The 22,962-nt window shown below is 52.1% G+C and overlaps 1 protein-coding gene across 1 annotated transcript; it reads right to left on the reverse strand.

Annotated features, from left to right (window-relative positions):
• Positions 1-619: 619 nt before the first annotated feature.
• On the reverse strand, positions 620-21,950 carry LOC144489557 (uncharacterized). Its single transcript, XM_078207419.1, has 3 exons — positions 21,382-21,950; positions 3,219-3,254; positions 620-1,507 (listed from the first exon to the last, which is right to left on the reverse strand). Exons 1-3 carry the CDS (start codon positions 21,428-21,430, stop codon positions 723-725), a joined length of 870 nt encoding a protein of 289 aa, XP_078063545.1. The 5' UTR covers positions 21,431-21,950; the 3' UTR covers positions 620-722.
• Positions 21,951-22,962: the final 1,012 nt, after the last annotated feature.

A 22,962-nucleotide genomic window follows, 5' to 3' on the forward strand; every position in this document is an offset into this window, starting at 1 on the left:
CGAGGCCCACATTCTCCCCCCCACTCCCCATGGGAGCGAGTCCCACATTCTCCCCCACTCCCCATGGGGGCGAGTCCCACATTCTCCCCCACTCCCCATGGGGGCGAGTCCCACAATCTCCTCCACTCCCCGTGGGAGCGAGTCCCACATTCTCCCCCACTCCCCATGGGAGTGAGTTCCACGTTCTCCCCACTCCCCATGGGAGCGAGTCCCACATTCTCCCCCACACTCCTTGTGGGAGCGAGTCCCACATTCTCCCCCACACTCCTTGTGGGAGCGAGTCCCACATTCTCCCCCCACTCCCCGTGGGAACGAGTCCCACATTCTCCCCCCATTCCATGTGGGAGCGAGTCCCACATTCTCCCCCCCACTCCTCGTGGGAGCGAGTCCCACATTCTCCCCCCCACTCCTCGTGGGAGCGAGTCCCACATTCTCCCCCCCACTCCTCGTGGGAGCGAGTCCCACATTCTCCCCCCCACTCCCTGCGGGAGCGAGTCCCACATTCTCCCCCCCACTCCTTGTAGGAGCGAGTCCCACATTCTCCCCCCACTCCCCATGGGAGCGAGTCCCAGAATCTCCCCCCACTTCCCTGGCGTTGAGAGGTGGCAGTGTTATCCACTGTGCCAACACTGTGCCAGGTTGGAACAGTCAATTCTGGAGGTAACCAAGAAAGCAACAGCAGATGGGAGAGGCCTCTTGTGGCAGAAACTTCAAGAGCCACCTCAGATCCAGTAATGATGTACAGGGCAGATAGTGCACAGGTTCCCCCAAGGCCCACCATGGAGACTTACCTGGATGGTTGGGAGAGTCTTGGTTTGTTCCGTTGTGTTTTCACCGGGGATGCTTCCCGCAGAGCGGCCCTCACACTCGTAGCGGAACCTCATCCCACGCTGCTTGGGCTGCTCCACAATGACCAACCGGGGCGACTCCTCCTTCACAAAGACGTTGCTAAGGGGGTGGGGGAAGAGCCTGGAATTGGCCCGTGACGAATCCGCCCTCCTGCCCATCCGGCCGGCGGCTTTCCTCTTCGTCTCCTGCGCCCTGTCATCCTTGCTGACCAGCTGAGGGGGCCCCGTGCCCCTGCTGACCAGCTGAGGCTGGCCCGTGCCCCTGCCGACCAGCTGAGGGGACCCCGTGCCCCTGCCGACCAGCTGAGGGGACCCCGTGCCCCTGCCGACCAGCTGAGGGGACCCCGTGCCCCTGCCGACCAGCTGAGGGGACCCCGTGCCCCTGCCGACCAGCTGAGGGGACCCCGTGCCCCTACCGACCAGCTGAGGGGGCCCCGTGCCCCTGCTGACCAGCTGAGGGGACCCCGTGCCGACCAGCTGAGGGGGCCCCGTATCCATGGGCATCAGGTCTGCCGGAGACGTGGCCCACGTGGGGACCTGGTTCATGAGTTGGTTCCTAATCTCTCCAATCTGAGGATCGGCAAAATCGCAAGGCTGCGGGTTCCGGACTTTCCCCTCTTCCAGGTCCTTCAGGATAAATTCATTCAGTACGTTCAGATCTGAGGGGGAGAAATACATAGTTACCTTGGAGGATAAAGGGGTTTGGAGAAAAGATTGGGCCTTTCATATACAAAAGCAGGGACGTACTGCTCAAGCTCAACAAGACTCTGGTCAGACCACATTTAGAACAAAAAACAAAGAAAATGACAGCACAGGAACAGGCCCTTCGGCCCTCCAAGCCTGCACCATGCTGCCCAACTGAACTAAAACCCTCGACCCATCCAGGGACCGTATCCCTCCCCATTCCCATCCTATTCATGTCTTTGTCAAGACGCCCCTTAAAAGTCAAGTTGGAGTATTGCGAGCAATTTTGGGCCCCGTATCTAAGGATGGATGTGCCGGCCTTGGAGGGAGCCCCAGAGGAGGTTCACGAGAATGATCCCTGGAATGAAAGGCTTGACGTAGGAGGAACGTTTGAGGATTCTGGGTCTGTACTTGGAGTTTAGAAGGATGGGGGGAGATCTCATAGAAACTTATAAAATTCTAACAGGGTAGATTCAGAAAGAAGGTTCCCAACGGTGGGGGAGTCCAGAACTAGGGGGTCATAGTTTGAGGATAAGGGGTAAACCTTTTAGGACTGAGGTGAGGAGAAATTTCTTCACCCAGAGGGTGGTGAATGTGTGGAATTCACTCCCGTAGGAAGTAGTTAAGGCCAAAATGTTGTGTGATTTCAAGAAGAAATTAGATATAGCTCTTGGGGCTAAAGGGATCGAGGGATATGGGGGGGAAGGTGGGGGAATCAGGATATTGAATTTGATGATCAGCCATGATCATCATGAATGGTACAGCAATCATCCTCACTGTTCTTGAAATTGGGGTGGGAGGGGGTGATGGAACGACACAGGACGGAGGTTGGGGGTGGGTGGGGAATGAAGAAAGAAGAACGTGAGTTGGAAGTCCCTATTCCAGCAATCTGCTGGGATCCGCTATAATATACAATGAGGTGGAGATGCCGGTGTTGGACTGGGGTAGACCCTACTTGGCACAGTGGTTGGCACTGCTGCCTCAGAGCGCCAGGGACCTGTGTTCGATTCCCAGCTTGGGTCACTGTCTGTGCGGAGTTTGCACATTCTCCCTGTGTCTGTGTGGGTTTCCTCCGGGTGCTCCGGTTTCCTCCCACAGTCTGAAAGATGTGCTGGTTAGGTTCATTGGCCATGCTAAATTCTCCCTCAGTGTACCCGAACAGGCGCCGGAGTGTGGCGACTAGGGGATTTTCACAGTAACTTCATTGCAGTGTTAATGTAAGCCTACTTTGTGATTAATAAATAAACTTTACTTTGCTTTTATCCATACCTTTTATCATCTTGTATACCTCAATTTGATCTCCCCTCATTCTTCTAAATTCCAGGGAGTATCAGCCTAAACTGTTCAATCTCTCTTCATACGATAAACCCCTCATCTCTGGAATCAATCCAGGGAACCTCCTCTGAACTGCCTCCAATGCCACTACATCTTTCCTCAAATAAGGGCACCTAAACTGTGCACAATACTCCAGGTGCGGTCTTGAGTGTTGTTGGAGCTGCACCCATCCAGGCAAGTGGAGAATGTTCTATCAGACGCCTGACTTGGGTACAGCCATGTGGAGACTTACTCACCGCAGAATTCTGACTGACTCTACGACTGACTGACTTATCAGCTAGACTACGAGCGGAAAATAACCGTGGCTTCTGGATCTAATGAGGAATTCGTCCAGATGTTAGAGGTACTCACCAAAATTCTGGTCCTGCTGGATTGACCCACTGGCACCTGGGAAGACGAGAGAGAGAAGACATGAAATGAAATCGTACACAGTGCGGCGCCGGCCTCAGATAGGAGACTCTCTGCCATACATCAGAACAGAAGGGTTTCCAAAAGAGCAGAACATTGGGCGCAGTAAGTCCCATCAGTTTTCCACAGATCACCCTTGCCCGTCTCGACAGGGCGGTGAGATGGGGGGGAAAAGAATTAGTCCCAAGTTTCTCCAGAAACACGTCTAATTGCATAGCGTGCAAGAAACAATACTTTTGACTGTATCCCAATACATGTGACAATAATAAATCAAATCAAATCCCCTATGTACTCTATGAACGGTATGCTTTGCCTGTACAGCACGCAAAAAACAATACTTTTGACTGTATCCCAATATATGTGACAATAATAAATCAGATCAAATCCCCTATGTATTCTATGAACGGTATGCTTTGCCTGTACAGCGCCCAAGAAACAATACTTTTCACTCTATCCCAATACATGTGACAATAATAATCAAATCAAATCCCCTATGTACTCTATGAACGGTATGCTTTGTCTGTATAGTGCGCAAGAAACAATACTTTTCACTCCATCCCAATACATGTGACAATAATAATCTAATCAAATCCCCTATGTACTCTATGAATGGTATGCTTTGCCTGTATAGCGCGCAAGAAACAATACTTTTGACTGTATCCCAATACATGTGACAATAATAAATCAAACCAAAAAACTGAAGTGCCTGCAGTAGTGGAGTCTCCAGCGAGCTGTTCTGATCTGCACCCTGTGCCGGGCTCGATCAGTCAGGGACTGAACAAGTCGGGCTGCGGACCTCTTTAAAAAGGAACTCTTTGCACCACCCCCCCCCCCCCAGGAACAGGAAGAGAAACTCGGGAACGAGCTGCGGCCCACGTCAGGGGTTGACAGCAAGAGTAATTCCCACCGCCCCCCCCCTGCCACCAGAAACTGGAGTTGATAAATCCCCTATTCCACCCCCCTCCCCCCCTCATCACAGGACGCCCCTCCATCTCCATGGCGAGTTCTCAGGTCAGCCGGTGAGCTTCCCCAGAAAAAGGAAGTACGCCGACTCTCGCATTTCTGTCGGGACCACATCTGGTTGGCTTCCACCACGCTCCCCCCACCCCACCCCCCCCTCCCCCCCCCGTCGCAAATTCAGGAGAAGTTGCGTGCGGAACGGCTTCCTGAGTCAGAGGCAACCGATACAGTGACGTCTCCGGACTGTGACTGAATCCCTTTGGCATCGCTGTCACGTCAAGGAAGAGGGTAGAGATTGGGACCCGCTTGAAGGTCACAAAGCCACAATTTCTGCTGGACGGGGCTTTCAACAGTGCGAGGGGGGGGGGGGGGGGGGGTGGTGCAAAGAGTAGGCGGCATGAAGTCAGTCTGCGAGGTCATCTCCCGCACAAAAGGTGACGTCACAAAAGGGAACATGGGAATTAGGAGCAGCAGGCGTCCATCCACAGCGTGGTATGGCTCCTGATCTGCCCTGACACAAAAAATGCTGGAAAATCTCAGCAGGTCTGACAGCATCTGCGGGGAGAGAATAGAACCAACGTTTCGAATCTGGATCCAGCCTCGAAACGTTGGCTCCGATTCTCTCCCCACAGATGCTGTCAGACCTGCTGAGATTTTCCAGCATTTTCTGTTTCAGATTCCAGCATCCGCAGTATGTTACTTTAATACATGTGACAATAATAAATCAAACCATGGTCAACCACTAAGATAAGTGTACAGTGAAAAGTATTGTTTCTTGCGCGCTATACAGGCAAAGCATACCGTTCATAGAGAAGGAAAGGAGAGGGTGCAGAACCCTCAGCCTTCTAAATTCCAACGAATACAAACCCAATCTGCTCAGTCTCTCCTCATAGTCATCACCCCTCATCTCTGGTATCAACCTGGTGAACCTTCTCTGCACTCCCTCCAAGGCCAATATATCCTTCCACAAAGTCATAGCTAGGGTGTAGAGAAAGATCAGCTTTGGATCAACAGAGGATCAACCTATGCAAAGGGCATCTGGAGCAAAACAGAGACTACGAAAAGACAGAAAAAGATTAGAAATGTCACCGCTGCTGAAATGTAGGAAACACGGCAGCCAATTTGTGCACAGTAGGTTCCCACAAACACCAACTTTTACAGAGGCACCATAGAAAGCATTCTTTCTGGTTGTATCACAGCTTGGTCTGGGCTCCTGCTCTGCCCAAGACCGCAAGGAACTACAAAGGGTCGTGAATGTAGCCCAATCCATCTCGCCTCCCATCCATTGACTCTGTCTACACTTCCCACTGCCTTGGGAAAAGTAGCCAGCATAATTAAGGACCCCACGCACCCCGGACATTCTCTCTTCCACCTTCTTCCATCGGGAAAAAAGATACAAAAGTCTGGGGTCACGTACCAACCGACTCAAGAACAGCTTCTTCCCTGCGGCCGTCAGACTTTTGAATGGACCTACCTTGCATTAAGTTGTCCTTTCTCTACACCCTAGCTATGACTGTAACACTACATTCTGCACTCTCTCCTTTCCTTCTCTGCGAATGGTATGCTTTGTCTGCATAGCGCGCAAGAAACAATACTTTTCACTGCATCTTAATACATATGACAATAATAAATCAAATCAAAGCATAATCAAGGACCCCACGCACCCCAGACATTCTCTCTTCAACCTTCTTCGTGGGGAAAAAGATACAAAAGTCTGAGGTCACGTACCGACCGACTCAAGAACAGCTTCTTCCCTGTTGCCATCAGACTTTTGAATGGACCTACCTCGCATTAAGTTGATCTTTCTCTACACCCTAGCTATGACGTTTAAATCACGGGTAGATAGTTTTCTGATCGATAAGGGAATTAGGGGATATGGGGAGCAGGCGGGTAAGTGGAACTGATTCGCTTCAGATCAGCCATGATCTTGTTGAATGGCGGGGCAGGCTCGAGGGGCTAGATGGCCTACTCCTGCTCCTATTTCTTATGTTCTTATGTTCTTATGACTGTAACACTACATTCTGCACTCTCTCCTTTCTTTCTCTATGAACGGTATGCTTTGTCTGTACAGCACGCAATAAACAATACTTTTCACTGTATGCTAATACATGTAACAATAATAAATCAAATCAAATCATGGCTGATCTCTAAGATAAAGGCAACATACTGTGAATGCTGGAATCCGAAACAAAAACAGAAAATGCTGGAAAATCTCAGCAGGTCTGACAGCATCTGTGGGACGAGAATAGAGCCAACGTTTCAAGTCTGGATCCAGATTCGAAAGGTTGGTTCTATTCTCTCTCCACAGATGCTGTCAGACCTGCTGAGATTTTCCAGCATTTTCTGCGTCATGGGCTGATCTCTCCCTGGTCTCAAATCCACCTCCCCACCTGTTCCCCATATCGCCTTTCACCCATTTTCTATCAGAAATATATCCATCTCCTTTTTGAAGCCATTCAACAATTCGGACTGCTATGGGGCAGCGAGTTCCACAAAATAGGGCGGCGGGGAGGGGAGGAGGGGAAAGAGGCTCTGGGTGGGATGCTCTGTCACAGAGTCAGTGCAGACTAGATGGGCCGAATGGCCTTTGCTGCACTGTAGGGATTCGATGATTCCATAAGTGACTGCCAGTGGAACCAGGAAATGACTGAATTCACTCCCTGGAGATTGAAAGCCTTTCTGGACAACCTCTCAAAAGGTTTCGTCATGCAACCCAACCGCCTCCAAATACTATGAGCAACTTTTCCGCTACATCTTCCTCTTTCCTTTCACTAACAAACAAAATTTTAAAAAATCTTCAATGACAGGAAAAAAAATACTCTTATTTTTCTGTATACCGGCCTTATGGTTTTTCCTTGAGTTGCTGGCATCATAGGTCATGATGTTGAGAGATTGTTTCCCCTTGTGGGTAGGACTAGAGTAAGGGGCAGAATTTGGCCATTCAGCCCATTTAATATTGTCATGTGTATTGGGATACAGTGAAAAGTGCTGTTTCTTGCGCGCAATACAGACAAAGCATACCGTTCATAGAGAAGGAAAGGAGAGAGTGCAGAATGTAGTGTTACGGTCATAGCTAGGGTGCAGAGAAAGATCAACTTAATGCGACATAAGTCCTTTCAAAAGTCTGACAGCAGCAGGGAAGAAGCTGTTCTTGAGTCGGTTGGTGCGTGGCCTCAGACTTTTGTATCTTTTTCCCAAAGGAAGAAGGTGGAAGAGAGAATGTCCGGGGTGCATGGGGTCCTTGATTATGCCGGCTGCTTTGCCGAGGCAGAGGGAAGTGTAGACAGAGTCAATGGATGGGAGGCCTGTTTGCGTGATGGATTGGGCACAGAATGAGAGTAAAAGATAGAAATTTAGCATGGCCAATCCACCTAACCTGCACATCTTTGGAGTGTGGGAGGAAACTGGAGCACCCGGAGGAAACCCACCAGATAATTTCTCTTGATTTGATTTTATTTATTATTGTCACATGTATTAACAAACAGTGAAAAGTATTGTTTCTTGCGTGCTATACAAAGCATACCGTTCATAGAGAAGGAAAGGAGAGAGTGCAGAATGTAGTGTTACAGTCATAGCTAGGGTGCAGAGAAAGATCAACTTAATGCGACGCAAGTCCTTTCAAAAGTCTGACAGCAGCAGGGAAGAAGCTGTTCCTGAGTCGGTCGGTACGTGACCTCAGACTTTTGTATCTTTTTCCTGATGGAAGAAGGTGGAAGAGAGAATGTCCAGGGTGCGTGGGGTCCTTGATTATGCCGGCTGCTTTGCCGAGGCAGAGGGAAGTGTAGACAGAGTCAATGGATGGGAGGCTGGTTTGCGTGATGGATTGGGCTACATTCACGACCTTTTGGAGTTTCTTGCAGTTTCGGGCAGAGCAGGAGCCATGCCAAGCTGTGATACAACCAGAAAGAATGCTTTCTATGGTGCGTCTGTAAAAGTTGGAGAGAGTCGTAGTGGACATGCCAAATTTCCTGAGTCTTTTGAGAAAGTAGAGGCGTTGGTGGGGCTTTCTTAACTATAGTGTCGGCGTGGGGGGACCAGGACAGGATGTTGGTGATCTGGACACCTAAAAACTTGAGGCTCTCGACCCTTTCTACTTCATCCCTGTTGATGTAGGCAGGGGCATGTTCTCCTTTACGCTTCCTGAAGTCAATGACAACCGCAGAGGGTTGTAGAGGCTGGGTCATTAAGTACATTCAAGGCTGAGATAGAGAGATTTTTAATCTCTAAGGGAATCAATGGTTATCCATAGAAACCCTACAGCGTTGAAGGAGGCCATTCGGCCCATAGAGTCTGCACGACTCTCCGAAAGAGCACCTTAGCGAGGCCCACCCACTCCCCGTATCCCTGTGTATTTACCGTGGCTAATCCACCTAACCTACACGTTGTTGGACACGGAGGGAGAATTTAGCATGGCCAATACACCTAACCTGCACATCTTTGGATTGTGGGAGGAAACCTGAGCACCCGGAGGAAACCCACGCAGACACGGGAAAAACGTGTCACACAGTCACCCGAGGCCAGGATCGAATCTGGGTCTCTGGCGCTGAGACACAGCAGTGCTAACCACTGTGCCACCCCAGATTTGGGGATAAAGCAGGAATGTGCAGTTGAGGATTATCAGAAAATCAGGCATGATCTCCCTGAATGACAGAGCAGATTCTGCATCTTTTACAGACACCACATAGAAAACAGTTGTATCACAGCTTGGTATGGGCTCCTGCTCTGACCAAGACCACAAGAAACTACAAAAGGTCGTGAATGTAGCTCAATCCATCACGCAAACCAGCCTCCCATCCATTGACTCTGTCTACACTTCCCGCTGCCTCGGCAAAGCAGCCAGACCCCACGCACCCCGGACATTCTCTCTTCCACCTTCTTCCGTCGGGAAAAAGGTTCAAAAGTCTGAGGTCATGTACCAACCGACTCAAGAACAGCTTCTTCCCTGCTGCCATCGGACTTTTGAATGGACCTACCTTATACTAAGCTGATCTTTCTTTACACCCTAGCTATGACACTACATTCTGCACCCTCTCCTTTCCTTCTCCGCTGTGTATTCTATGAACAGCATACTTTGTATAGCGCGCAAGAAACAATACTTTTCACTGTATCCCACTGTATAATAAATAAAAGATGCGCAAAGATCATAGAATCATAGAAACCCGACAGTGCAGAAAGAGGCCATTCGGCCCATCGAGTCTGCACCGACCACAATCCCACCCAGGCCCTACCCCATATGCCAACATATTTACCCGCTAATCCCTCTAACCTACGCATCTCAGGACACTAAGGGGCAATTTTTTTTTTTTTAACATGGCCAATCCACCTAACCCGCACATCTTTGGACTGTGGGAGGAACCTGGAGCACCCGGAGGAAACCCACGCAGGGAGAATGTGCAAACTCCACACAGGGAGAATGTGCAAACTCCACACAGACAGTGACCCAAGCCGGGAATCGAACCCGGGTCCCTGGAGCTGTGAAGCAGCAGTGCTAACCCACTGTGCTACCGTGCCGCCCAGATGCCCAAAGATGTGTGGGTTAGGTGCATTGGCCATGCCGAATTGCCCCTTGGTGTCTCGGGATGAATAGGTTAGAGGGATTAGCAGGGTGAATACGTGGGGTTACGGGGATAGGGCCTGGGTGGGATTGTTGGCAGTGCAGGCTCGATAGGCCGAATGGTCTCCTTCTACACTGTAGAGTTTCTACGATTCTATGAAAATCAAACTCGATGGGCTGAATGGCCAACTTCTGCCCCTACGTATTATGGTCATAATTACACAAAACAAGGCCAGTCGGCCCATTAAATTCATGCAGACCCTCTAGACCAAGCCAGTCACTCCGATTCCCCCCTCCCCGACCCCCACTATCCCGGTCACCCCTGGATGTTTATTTCCCTCGAGCACCCATCCAATATACTTCTGAAATCAGTCATCGCCTCCTCCTCCAGCACCCTTATTCTTCCTCACACTACCCCCCGCCACCCCCCCCCACCCCACACCCTCCCCTTACCCCGTATCGTTTGCCAAAAACCTTTAAAAATGTGTCCTCCTCGTCCTTGTACTAGTGAACAGGAACACGTGTTGGCACAGTGGTTAGCACTGCTGCCTCACAGCGCCAGGGACCCGGGTTCGATTCCGGCCTCGGGTCACTGTCTGTGTGGAGTCTGCACGTTCTCCCCATGTCTGCGTGGGTTTACTCCAGATTAAGACTAAGGAAATTTGCCATGTCCGCTACGACTGTCACCAACTTTCACAGATGCACCATAGAAAGCATTCTTTCTGGTTGGTATGGTTCCTGCTCTGCCCAAGACTACAAGGAACTACAAAAGGTTGTGAATGTAGCCCAGTCCATCACGCAAACCAGCCTCCCACCCATTGACTCTGTCTACACTTCCCGCTGCCTCGGCAAAGCAGCCGGCATAATTAAGGACCCTGCGCACCCCGGACATTCTCTCTTCCACCTTCTTCCTTCGGGGAAAAGAATACAAAAGTCTGAGGTCACGTACCAACCGACTCAAGAACAGCTTCTTCCCTGCTGCCATCAGGCTTTTGAATGGACCTACCTTATATTAAGTTGATCTTTCTCTACACCCTAACTATGACTGTAACACTACATTCTGCACACTCTCCTTTCCTTCTCTATGAACGGTATGTTTTGTCTGTATAGCGCGCAAGAAACAATACTTTTCACTGTATGTTAGAAACATAGAAAACTACAGCACAAAACAGACCCTTCGGCCCCACAAGTTGTGCCGAACATATCCCTACCTTTTAGGCCTACCTATAACCCTCCATCCTATTAAGTCCCATGTACTCATCCAGGAGTCTCTGAAAAGACCCTATTGAGTTTGCCTCCACCACCACTGACGGCAGCCGATTCCACTCGCCCACCACCCTCTGTGAAAAACTTATCCCCAACATTTCCCCTGTATCTACCCCCCAGCACCTTAAACCTGTGTCCTCTCGTAGCAGCCATTTCCACCCTGGGAAAAAGCCTCTGAGAGTCCACCCGATCTATGCCTCTCAACATCTTACATACCTCTATTAGGTCTCCTCTCATCCTACGTCTCTCCAAGGAGAAAAGACCGAGCTTCCTCAGCCTATCCTCATAAGGCATGCCACTCAATCCAGGCAACATCCTTGTAAATCTCCTCTGCACCCTTTCAATCTTTTCCACATCCTTCCTGTAATGAGGCGACCAGAACTGAGCATAGTAAAGCACAACCCCATGTTAATACATGTGACAATAATAAATCAAATCAAAGGTGCTCTGGCTTCCTCCCACAGTCCAAAGATGTGCGGGTTAGGTGGATTGGCCATGCTAAATTGCCCCTTAGTGTCAGGGGGATTCGCTAGGGTAAATGCATGATGTTATGCGGATAGGGTCTTGGTGGGATTGTTGTCAGTGCAGACTCGATGGGCCAAGTGGCCTCCTCCTCCACTGTAGGGATTCTATGACCTGTTTACCCTATCTAAATCTCTCATCATACCGTCAGAGTTTTTCAGCACAGAAAGAGACCCTTCGTCCATCGTGTCTGTGCCGGCCATCAAGGATCTATCCTAATCCCATTTTCCAGCACTTGGTCCGTAGCCCTTTCCGCTATCCTCCTACGCACCCCTATCACATCTCCCTTGTTTCCAAGGAGAACATCCTTCTCGAACCTAACCTGGTCATTAGCATCCCTTATCCCTCACAGTAATATCGTTGATATCACTACAATGTCCAAAGATGTGCGGGTTAGGTTGATTGGCCATGCTAAAATTGCCCTTAGTGTCCTGAGATGCGTAGGTTAGAGGGATTAGTGGGTAAATATGTAGGGATACGGAGGTAGGGCCTGGGTGGGATTGTGGTCGGTGCAGACTCGATGGGCCGAATGGCCTCTTTCTGTACTGTAGGGATTCTATGAATGGAAGATGATATATTCATAGATCTCGTCTCTTGGAACCCTTCTGGTGAATCCCCTCCGCACCTTTCCAGAAATCCTCAGATCCCTCCCTAAAATGTGACGACAAGAACTGGGCGCAATTCTCAAATTCTCCATCTCCTAGGAGATTAACCATTATTTCCAGAGAACTCCAGGATAATGCTGGAAGGTTGGCAACCCGACAAAAGTGTACGGGCCAAAGTATTATTCAACTTCCTAACTACAGAAATTTAATATTTCTGAAAAGTGAGACATGTTGCCGAAGTTTTTCATCTTGCACTCATCAGGACTAATGCAAGAATACCAAATTTCAAACAGTCACAACAATTTATACCACAGGGGAAAATCATCAAAGAATCCTAGAGTAGAAGGCGGCCATTCGCCTCAATGAGTCTGCACCTACTCTCTGACAGAGTACCTTACCCTAACCCTGTAACCCCACGCATTTAGCATGGCCAATCCACCTAACCTGCACATTTTGGGACACTAAGATGCAATTTAGCATGGCCAATCCTCCTAACCCGCACATCTTTGGACGCTAAGGGGCAATTTAGCATGGCCAATCCACCTAACCTTCACATCTTTGGAGTGTAGGAGGAAACAGGAGCACCCGGAGGAAACCCACGCGGACACGGGGAGAACGTGCAGACTTTACACAGGCAGTCACCTAAGGCCGGAATCGAACCCGGGTCCCTGCACCTCTGAGGCAGCAGTGCTAAACACTGTGCCACCATGCCGCCCGACCCCAAATGGTGCAGTGAGTTGGCGAACTCTATACCTTTAACATAAAGTGTCTCACAGGAGCAATAGCAGATAATATTTAACCCCAAGTCACAAAAGGAGATATTTAGACAGATGACCAAAAGCTCTGTCAAAGAGATGGGTTTTAAGGAGCGTCTTAAATGACAGACGAGACAGGGCGAGAGGGGTGTGAAGGGAGGGGGTTGGGGGGAAGACACAGAGATTTGGGGAGGGAATTCCAGAGCTTAGGGGGCTCAAGACAGCTGAAGGGAGAGCTACCTACGGTGAAGCGATAATAACCACGGTTACTCAAGAGGCCAGAAATATAGGAGTGCAGAGATTTGGTCAGGTCATAGGGCTGGAGGAGATGACAGCATTGGGAGGGGAAGGGGCCATGGATGGATTTGAAAACAATTTTCTTACCAGACAAGGCAATGTCAGATCAGGAGCAAGGGGGTGGCATGTGAATGGAACTTCGAATCATAGAATCCCTACGGTACAGAAGGAGGCCATTTGGTCCATCGGGTCTGCACCAACAACAATCCCACCCAGGCCCTATTTCCATTACCCCATGTATTTACCCTCCTAACCCCCTTGACATAAATGGTCAGTTCACCATGGCCAATGCACCAAACCTGCACACCTTTGGATACTAAGGGGCAATTTAGCATGGCCAATCCAACTAACCTGCACATCTTGGGACACTAAGGGGCAATTTAGCATGGCCAATCCAACTAACCTGCACATCTTGGGACACTAAGGGGCAATTTAGCATGGCCAATCCACACATCTTGGGAGACCAAGGGACAATTTAGCATGGCCAACCCACGCAACCTACACATCTTTGGACACTAAGGGGCAATTTAGCCTGGCCAATCCACCTAACATACACAATTTTGGAGTGTGGGTGGGAACCGGAGCTCCCGGAGGAAACCCACGCAGACACGGGGAGAACGTGCAGACTCGATAACAGACAGTGACCCGAGGCTGTTATTGAATCCGGGTCCCTGGCGCTGTGAGGCTGGAGTGCTAACCACTGCGCCATCCTTGGGTGAGATTCTTGTCAGTATTGGCCAAGACACTAAGGTGAAGCCTGCCGATCGAACGACAAGAGGGGGCAGTTTGTGGAACCGTGTAAAAGCAAGGAATTAGCACCACTCGGGTAAAGAAGAGGAAGTGGGTAGAAACAAACACACAGACACCCAAAGATCAACACATTTGCAAAGGAGGAATAGGACCATGTTATTGTTATTTTCAAAAACCAACTATTCCAACATATAAAGATCCTGAGGGGATGTTTCCCGTCATAGGGGTATCTAGTACGAGGGGGCAGAGTTTTCAAATTAAGAGATTGTCCATTTCATTGGTGGCACAGCGGTTAGCACTGCTGCCTCACAGCGCCATGGACCCGGGTTCAATTCTGGCCTTGGGTCACTATCTGTGCGGAATTTGCACGTTCTCCCCGTATCTGCGTGGGTTTCCTCCGGGTGCTCCGGTTTCCTCCCACAGTCCAAAAATGTGCTGGTTAGGTGGATTGGCCGTGCTAAATTAACCTTTGTGTCAGGGGGATTTAGCAGGCTGAATATGAGGGGTTGCGGGAATAGGGTCTGGGTGGGATTGTGGTCGGTGCAGACTCGATGGGCCGAATGGCCTCCTTCTGCACTGTAGCATTCTATGAGAAGGAATTTCTTCTCTCCGAGGGTCTTTGTAAGTCTCTACTCCAGCAAGTAGTGGAGGGCTGGGTCATTGGATATAGTAAGAAGTCTCTCAACACCAGGTTAAAGTCCAACAGGTTTATTTGGCAGCACAAGCTATCGGAGTCTCGGGCTCCTTCTTCAGGTTCTCCACTCACCTGAAGAAGGAGCCCGAGACTCCGATAGCTCGTGCTGCCAAATAAACCTGTTGGACTTTAACCTGGTGTTGAGAGACTTCTTACTGAGCCAACCCCAGTCCAACTCCGGCATCTCCACACCATTGGATTTCCTCAAGGCCGAGTTGGGCAGATTTTAGATTGGGATGGGGGTCAAAGATTCTGAGAGATGGGTAGGAAAATGAGAGTTAGAATCATAGAATCCTACAGTGCAGGAGGAGGCCATTTGGCCCATCCAGCTTGCGCTGACCACAATCCCACCCAGATCCTAACCCTGTAACCCCACACATTTACCCTGCTAATTCCCCTGACACTAAGGGGGCAACTTAGCATGGCCAATCCCCCTAACATACACATCTTTGGACACTAAGGGGCAATTTAGCATGCAATCCACCCAACCTGCACATCTTTGGACACTAAGGGACAATTTAGCATGGCCAATCCCCCTAACATACACATCTTTGGACACTAAGGGGCAATTTAGCATGGCCAATCCACCCAACCTGCACATTTTTGGACACGAAGGGGCAATTTAGCATGGCCAATCCCCCTAACCTGCACATCTTTGGACACTAAGGGGCAATTTAGCATGCAATCCACCCAACCTGCACATCTTTGGACACTAAGGGGCAATTTAGCATGGCCAATCCCCCTAACATACACATCTTTGGAGTGAGAGGGGAAACCGGAGCACTCGCAGGAAACCCATGCGGACATGGGGAGAATGTGCAAACTCCACACAGACAGTGACCTGGGGCAGGAATTGAACCCGGGTCCCTGGCGCTGTGAGGCAGCAGTGATAACCACTGTGCCGCCCACAGTCAGACCAGTTAAGGCCACAGTCAGACCAGCCATGGTCTTTATTGAATGGCGCGGAGCAGTCTCGAGAGACTGAATGGCCCACCCACTGCCTCTTATCTCTGGGGGTTACGCAAGAGGGAGGGAAAGACTGGGTGGGCTGAAAGGAGATTGTGATCAGGGCTGACTAACATGTCAGGAGGCCGTCACCTTTTCACTCCAGCTTTCAGTATTAGAGACGGCCGCTCTGCTCTGAAGGCTCCCCCAGGTCTATAAATAACAGCACGAGGCGGGTCTCACCACCCTGTGGGCGACTGACTCACTTCGACTCTTGAGAGAGACCCAACAATCAAGTCAAGTAATTCGACCGCAAAAGGAATCAAGAAATCAGTTGGACAAAGATGACAAACAATCCTGTTCCCAAACAGTGAAACATCCCCACATGCCCAGCGCAAACTCAACCCCCAGCACGAGCCCCGGGCGTTTCATCTGAATGGCAGGGGGTGGTTTACCAGGACCATGAATAAGCTGCAAGGGACAGCGTTAATTACAACCTTTCTTCACAACGCGATAATCCCTACGGTACAGGAGGAGGCCATTTGGCCCATCGAGTCTGCACCGACCGCAATCCCACCCAGGCCCTACCCCCATAACCCCACATATTTACCCTGCTAACCACCCCCCCCCCTGACACTAGGGTCAATTTAACACGGCCAATCCACCTAATCCACGCATCTTTGGACTGTGGGAGGAAACCGGAGCACCCAGAGGAAACCCACGCAGACACGGGGAGAAGGTGCAGACTCCACACAGACAGTGACCCGAGGCCGGAATTGAACCTGTGACCCTGGCGTTGTGAGGCAGCAGTGCTAACCACTGTGCCGCCCCCATGCTTCGGAAAACTGTGATACTTAGGCGTTGCTTCAATCATGACTCACGTCCCCCCCTTTAAATTGTCCCAGGGGGATTAACAGTGTAAATATGTGAGGGTTAGAGAGAGAGATAGGGCCTGAGTAGGATTGTGGTCGGTGCAGGCTCGATGGGCCGAATGGCCTCCTTCTGCACTGGAGGAATTCTATGATTCTAAATTGGTACATGCCCCATAACGAATCCAGCAAGACGGACAGTGTGTCTCTGACTGTCAAGCTGCCCACAGAAATCGGTTTATTGTCCCACTATTTAAGTTATCACAATATTCTGCTCCGCTCTCTCTTGAATGGCCAAGTGCCCAACAAGCAAGCAGACAAAAAACACAACTGCCCCATCGAAACATGTGAACTCCCACTGTCACCTCGCCATTGGAAAAAAAACCTCCAAATACCCTGCACAGACAGGCTTAATAGGGAACCATAGAAACTATCGTTACCAGAATACATTCTGGTTGCTGCCTCGCTCCCCAGTATCACTGCGGAACAGACTGGAGAAGTTGGGGCTGTTTTCTTTGGAGCACAGAAGGTTGAGAGGAGATCTGATAGTGGTGTTCAAAATCAGGAGAGGTCTGGGAGGAGGAGAGGGAGAGACACTGGGAAGGCACGGTGGCACAGTGGTTAGCACTGCTGCCTCACAGCGCCAGGGACCTGGGTTCAATTCCCAGCCTTGGGTCACTGTCTGTGCAGAGTTTGCACGTTCTCCCCATGTCAGTGTGGGTTTCCTCCCACACTCCAAAGATGGGCACAGTAAGAAGTCTCACAACACCAGGTTAAAGTCCAACAGGTTTATTTGGAATCACGAGCTTTCGGAGCGCTGCTCCTTCACCAGGTGAGTGGAGAGGTAGGTTCACAAACCCGGCATATATAGACAGGGACACAATCGCAAGATACTTACATTCTTCACACTCCAATCTATTATCTTGCAATTATGTTTGTGTCTATATATGCCGTGTTTGTGAAACCTACTTCTCCACTCACCTGATGAAGGAGCAGCGCTCCAAAAGCTCGTGATTCCAAATAAACCTGTTAGACTTTGACCTGGTGTTGTGAGACTTCTTACTGAGCCCACCCCAGTCCAAGGCTGGCAACTCCTCATTACTCCAAAGATGCGCAGGTTAGGTGGATTGGCCATGCTAAATTGCCCCTTGGTGTCCCAAGATTAGGTTAGGGGGATTAGCAGGGTAAATATGTGGGGTTACGGGCCTGGTTGGGATGCTCTGTCGGACAATCGGTGTGGACTCAATGGGCCGAACGGCCTCCTTCTGCACTGTAGGGATTCTATGCTGGTTCCCATTGGCCTCTTTTAAGGTCAAACCAAATAAACCAACTCAAATTAAGTCAGGACAAAGTAAAAGGGGCAGCTCCCCAAAAGGAGGGGGAACAGCCCGAACAAAAATCAAAGTACAAAGGAAACTTGAAAACATCAAATCATAATGTGATTATTAGGGTTGATAACGCACCCCAACCCCTGCGGTGCCCAACGGGCGTGGAAGGCGTCAACCGTGCCCACTGCATGCTCCCTCTCCAGGGACACCCGGCCGCGAACGTAGCCGTGGTAGAGGGGCAGACAGTCAGGATGGACGGCCCCCTCGATCGCCCGCTGCCTGGACCGGTAAATGGCGCGTTTCGCCAGGCCCAGGAGCAGGTTCACGAGGAGGTCGCCATCCCGACCCTCCCCTCTCCGCACTGGGTGTCCGTAGATCAGGAGCGTGGGACTGAAGTGCAAACAAAACATCAATAAAAGGTTCTTCAGGAAAACAAAAAGGGAGTGCAGCCTAAGACACAGAACATAGACATGGTCCACGGACTCCACAAGGCCGCAGAAAGGGGACAAGCTTCGGAGCCCGTGTAAGGATGGAGAATGAGAGCGCACAGATTTAAGGCAATTGGCAAAAGAAGCAATGGCGACATGAGGAGAAACTATTCTCACGCAGCGAGTGGCTAGGATCCGGACTGCACTGTCTGAGCCCGAGGTGGAGGAAGATTCAATCGAGTCTTTCACGAGGGAAGTTTGAATGCACAGGACTGCAGAATAACGGCACTGGGCAAGTTGCTCATTCGGAGGGCTGGCACAGGCGCAACGGGCCAAATGGCCTCCTTCCGCGTTATGGTTTTTCCCATGTTCAGGAACCACACTGCAGACAGTCCTGATGCCAACTTCCTATGTGTCCTATTTTTTTGTAATACTCAGTAAAGCTGAGAGGGCCCACAGCCTGAAATCAGTACAACTGCTCTCTGACCGCCTTCAGCTGTCTCATCAATGGTCACAGTTCACACTTACCAAGGAAAAGCAGAGTTAAATTGCAAAATCCATCTATCCACGTTGCATTTACAGCACAGAGACAGGCCATTCAGCCCAGCTGCTCCATGCTGGTGCTTAGAATCATAGAATCCCTACTGTGCAGAAGGCGGCCATTCGACCCATCGAGTCTGCACCGACCACAATCCCACCCAGGCCCTATCCCCATCACCCTACTTATTTACCCTGCTAGTCCCCCTTGACACTAAGGGGCAATTTTAGCATGGCCAATCCACCTAACCTGCACATCTTTGGACACTAAGGGGCAATTTTAGCATGACCAATCCACCTAACCCGCACATCTTTGGACTGTGGGAGGAAACCGGAGCACCCGGAGGAAACCCACGCAGACACGGGGGGAGAATATGCAAACACCTCACAGCGCCAGGATCCCCTGTTCGAATCCTGGCTTGGTTCATTGTCTGTGTGGAGTCTGTGCGTTCTCCCCACCGTGTCTGCGTGGGTTTCCTCCTACACTCCAAAGATATGCGGGCTAGGTGGATTGGCCATGCGAAATTGCCCCTTAGGGTCGAGGATGGGGGAGGGGGGGTGGGCGGTGGCTAGCTAGGGTAAATGCGTGGGGTTTTGGGTGGGATTGTGGTCGGTGCAGACTCGATGGGCCGAATGGCCTCCTTCTGCACTGTAGGATTCTACGATTCCACACAGACAGTGGCCCCCAAGCCAGGAATCGAACCCGGGTCCCTGGTGCTGTGAGGCAGTGGTGCCAACCACTGTGCCACCGTGCCCTCAAAGTGCCACACGGCTCCTCATACCTCAACAACATACCCTGCGCGTCCTTCCTCCCACATGTCTTGCCTAGTTTCCCCTTAAGTGTAGTTTAAGCCTCGAACACGCCAGACGGTAGCGAGTTCCACGCTCCTATCACTCTCTGGGTAAAAGAGTTTCCTCGCATATGAACCATGACAGCCTTATATCCTTGAGATGGGTGACCTCAGATTAATCTTTCGTACACTCTCAATGCTCCTGAAACAGTGCCTGACAATTTCAAACGCATTCAAAATAGAGTTGGGTGCCCTTCCAAGTAGTTTGAAAGCTGCACCACTTGTCTATCTGTGAGTCTTCCTCTCGACAACCACACGGCCCAGTCTCCACTGACTACCCCGGGACCCTGCAGCATTCCAGCCCCCACCTCACCCACACCAGAACCAGGGTGCAGGGAGGGGAATGGAATGAGGAAGAAACCCAGCCGGCGAGGACCAATAGCATAGGGCACATAAGTCAGGAACTAACATTGAACTCAGCCAACGTCCTGGGAGTGGGGAGGGAGAGATAGAGGCGGACACAAGTGGGGGGGGAGTGGCGGGCACAAGAGGGGGGGAGTGGCGGGCACAAGAGGGGGGGGGGGGAGTGGCGGGCACAAGAGGGGGGGGAGTGGCGGGCACAAGAGGGGGGGAGTGGCGGGCACAAGAGGGGGGGGGAGTGGCGGACACAAGAGGGGGGGGGAGTGGCGGGCACAAGAGGGGGGGGGAGTGGCGGGCACAAGAGGGGGGGAGTGGCGGGCACAAGAGGGGGGGAGTGGCGGGCACAAGAGGGGGGGGAGTGGCGGGCACAAGAGGGGGGGAGTGGCGGGCACAAGAGGGGGGGAGTGGCGGGCACAAGAGGGGGGGGAGTGGCGGACACAAGAGGGGGGGGGAGTGGCGGGCACAAGAGGGGGGGGGAGTGGCGGGCACAAGAGGGGGGGGAGTGGCGGGCACAAGAGGGGGGGGGAGTGGCGGGCACAAGAGGGGGGGGAGTGGCGGGCACAAGAGGGGGGAGTGGCGGGCACAAGAGGGGGGAGTGGCGGGCACAAGAGGGGGGGAGTGGCGGGCACAAGAGGGGGGGAGTGGCGGGCACAAGAGGGGGGGAGTGGCGGGCACAAGAGGGGGGGAGTGGCGGGCACAAGAGGGGGGGAGTGGCGGGCACAAGAGGGGGGGAGTGGCGGGCACAAGAGGGGGGGAGTGGCGGGCACAAGAGGGGGGGAGTGGCGGGCACAAGAGGGGGGGAGTGGCGGGCACAAGAGGGGGGGAGTGGCGGGCACAAGAGGGGGGGGAGTGGCGGGCACAAGAGGGGGGGAGTGGCGGGCACAAGAGGGGGGAGTGGCGGGCACAAGAGGGGGGGAGTGGCGGGCACAAGAGGGGGGGAGTGGCGGGCACAAGAGGGGGGGAGTGGCGGGCACAAGAGGGGGGGAGTGGCGGGCACAAGAGGGGGGGAGTGGCGGGCACAAGAGGGGGGGAGTGGCGGGCACAAGAGGGGGGGAGTGGCGGGCACAAGAGGGGGGGAGTGGCGGGCACAAGAGGGGGGAGTGGCGGGCACAAGAGGGGGGGAGTGGCGGGCACAAGAGGGGGGGAGTGGCGGGCACAAGAGGGGGGGAGTGGCGGGCACAAGAGGGGGGGAGTGGCGGGCACAAGAGGGGGGGAGTGGCGGGCACAAGAGGGGGGAGTGACGGACACAAGAGGGGGGAGTGACGGACACATGGGGGGAGTGACAGAGAGTGACAGACACATGGTTTGGGGGGGGGGGGGGGGGGGAGTGACAGACGGTGAAGCACAGGCTGACAGAGACAGTGACAGAGGAGGGAGACACCCACCTGTGGAGCCTTGAAGTCCCGGGAACTGCTCCTGCTTCTTGCCCTTCATTGCTGCCTCTGCGGGTCCCTGACCCTCCGCCAGCCTTTGCCAGTCCCAGTCTCTGGGTCCGTCACTCACTCCGCCGCCTACTCAGTCTCTCTGTGGCGTTCTCTGTGGCTCTGGCACTCTCTCTCTGGGTGTCTGTGTGTCTCTCTGTGTGCCTCTCTGTTGATTTCACTCTCTGGGTGCCTCTCTATCTCTCTCTTTCTGTGTCTCTGGCTCTCTCTGTGTCTCCGGCTCTCTTTGGCTGTCTGTGTCTGTCTGGGTGCCACTCTGTGTTTCTGGCTTTCTCTGGGTATCTCTGTTCCTCTGTCTATGTCTCTCTCGGTGTCTCTGGGTGCCTCTCCCTGTGTCTCTGCTTCTCTGGGTGCCTCTCCGTGTCTCTGTCTCTCTCTGGGTGCCTCTCCCTGTGTCTCTCTCTGGCTGCCTCTCCCTGTGTCTCTGTCTCTCTCTGGGTGGCTCTCTCTGTCTCTGGGTGCCTGTCTCTCTGTCTCTGGGTGCCTCTCCCTGTGTCTCTCTGAGTGCCTGTGTCTGTGCCTCTGCCGCTCTGTTGATTTCACTGTTTTTTTTGCTACATCTCTGGAAATTCCCAGTCTGAGCCTCGCGCTCCGATTGGCCGCGCGCCGGGGAACCCCCTACTGGCTGAGCACGTGACGCGGTCCCAGTGACGCGACCGCGCGTGGTCACCCGGAAGAGCCGGAGCTGGATCCCCGCCCGAACACGGACTGGCGCTAAACAAACCCACCCCACCAGTAAAGGGAAAACCCGGACTGGATCTCCACCCAAAACACGGAGCTGCCTCATAGAATCCCTACAGTGCAGGAGGAGGCCATTCAGCCCATCGAGTCTGCACCGACTCTCCAAATGGGGCATTTTACTCATGCCCTATCCCGTAAACCCACATATTTACCCCACTAATGCCCCCTAACCTACAAATATTGGGGCAATTTAGCATGGCCAATCCCCCTAACCTGCACATCTTGCCGCTGCATGAGAGTTCCTGCTTCTTCTGTCAGTTACATAAGAATGGACGGCATGGTAGCACAGTGGTTAGCACTGCTGCTTCACAGCTCCAGGGACCTGGGTTCGATTCCCGGCTTGGGTCACTGTCTGTGTGGAGTTTGCACATTCTCCCCGTGTCTGCATGAGTTTCCTCCGGGTGCTCCGGTTTCCTCCCACAGTCCAAAGATGTGCGGGTTAGGTTGATTGGCCATGCTAAAGTTGCCCCTTAGTGTCCTGAGATGCGTAGGCTAGAGGGATTAGCGGGTAAATGTGTAGGGATGTGGGGGTAGGGCCTGGGTGGGATTGTGGTCGGTGCAGACTCGATGGGCCAAATGGCCTCTTTCTGCACTGTAGGGTTTCTATGATTCTATGAATAATCTCTCCCTCAATGTCAACAAAACGAAGGAGATAGTCACCGTTGATGTAGACAGACTCCTTTACGCTTCCTGAAGTCAATGACAAAGTAGAAAGGGTCGAGAGCTTCATGTTTTTCGGTGTCCAGCTCACCAACAACCTGTCCTGGTCCCCCCACGCCGACA

The sequence above is a fragment of the Mustelus asterias genome, unplaced genomic scaffold, assembly GCF_964213995.1.
Source record: "Mustelus asterias unplaced genomic scaffold, sMusAst1.hap1.1 HAP1_SCAFFOLD_2304, whole genome shotgun sequence".
Classification (NCBI taxonomy): Eukaryota; Metazoa; Chordata; class Chondrichthyes; order Carcharhiniformes; family Triakidae; genus Mustelus; species Mustelus asterias.

Excerpts from the sequence above, each read along its gene's own strand:
- LOC144489557 (XM_078207419.1), bottom strand. The coding sequence starts at position 21,430 with ATGAAGGGCAAGAAGCAGGAGCAGTTCCCGGGACTTCAAGGCTCCACA. Across the intron at positions 3,255-21,381 it reads GGGACTTCAAGGCTCCACAG|GTGCCAGTGGGTCAATCCAG; the intron begins GTGGGTGTCTCC and ends TCGTCTTCCCAG. Across the intron at positions 1,508-3,218 it reads CCAGCAGGACCAGAATTTTG|ATCTGAACGTACTGAATGAA; the intron begins GTGAGTACCTCT and ends TCTCCCCCTCAG.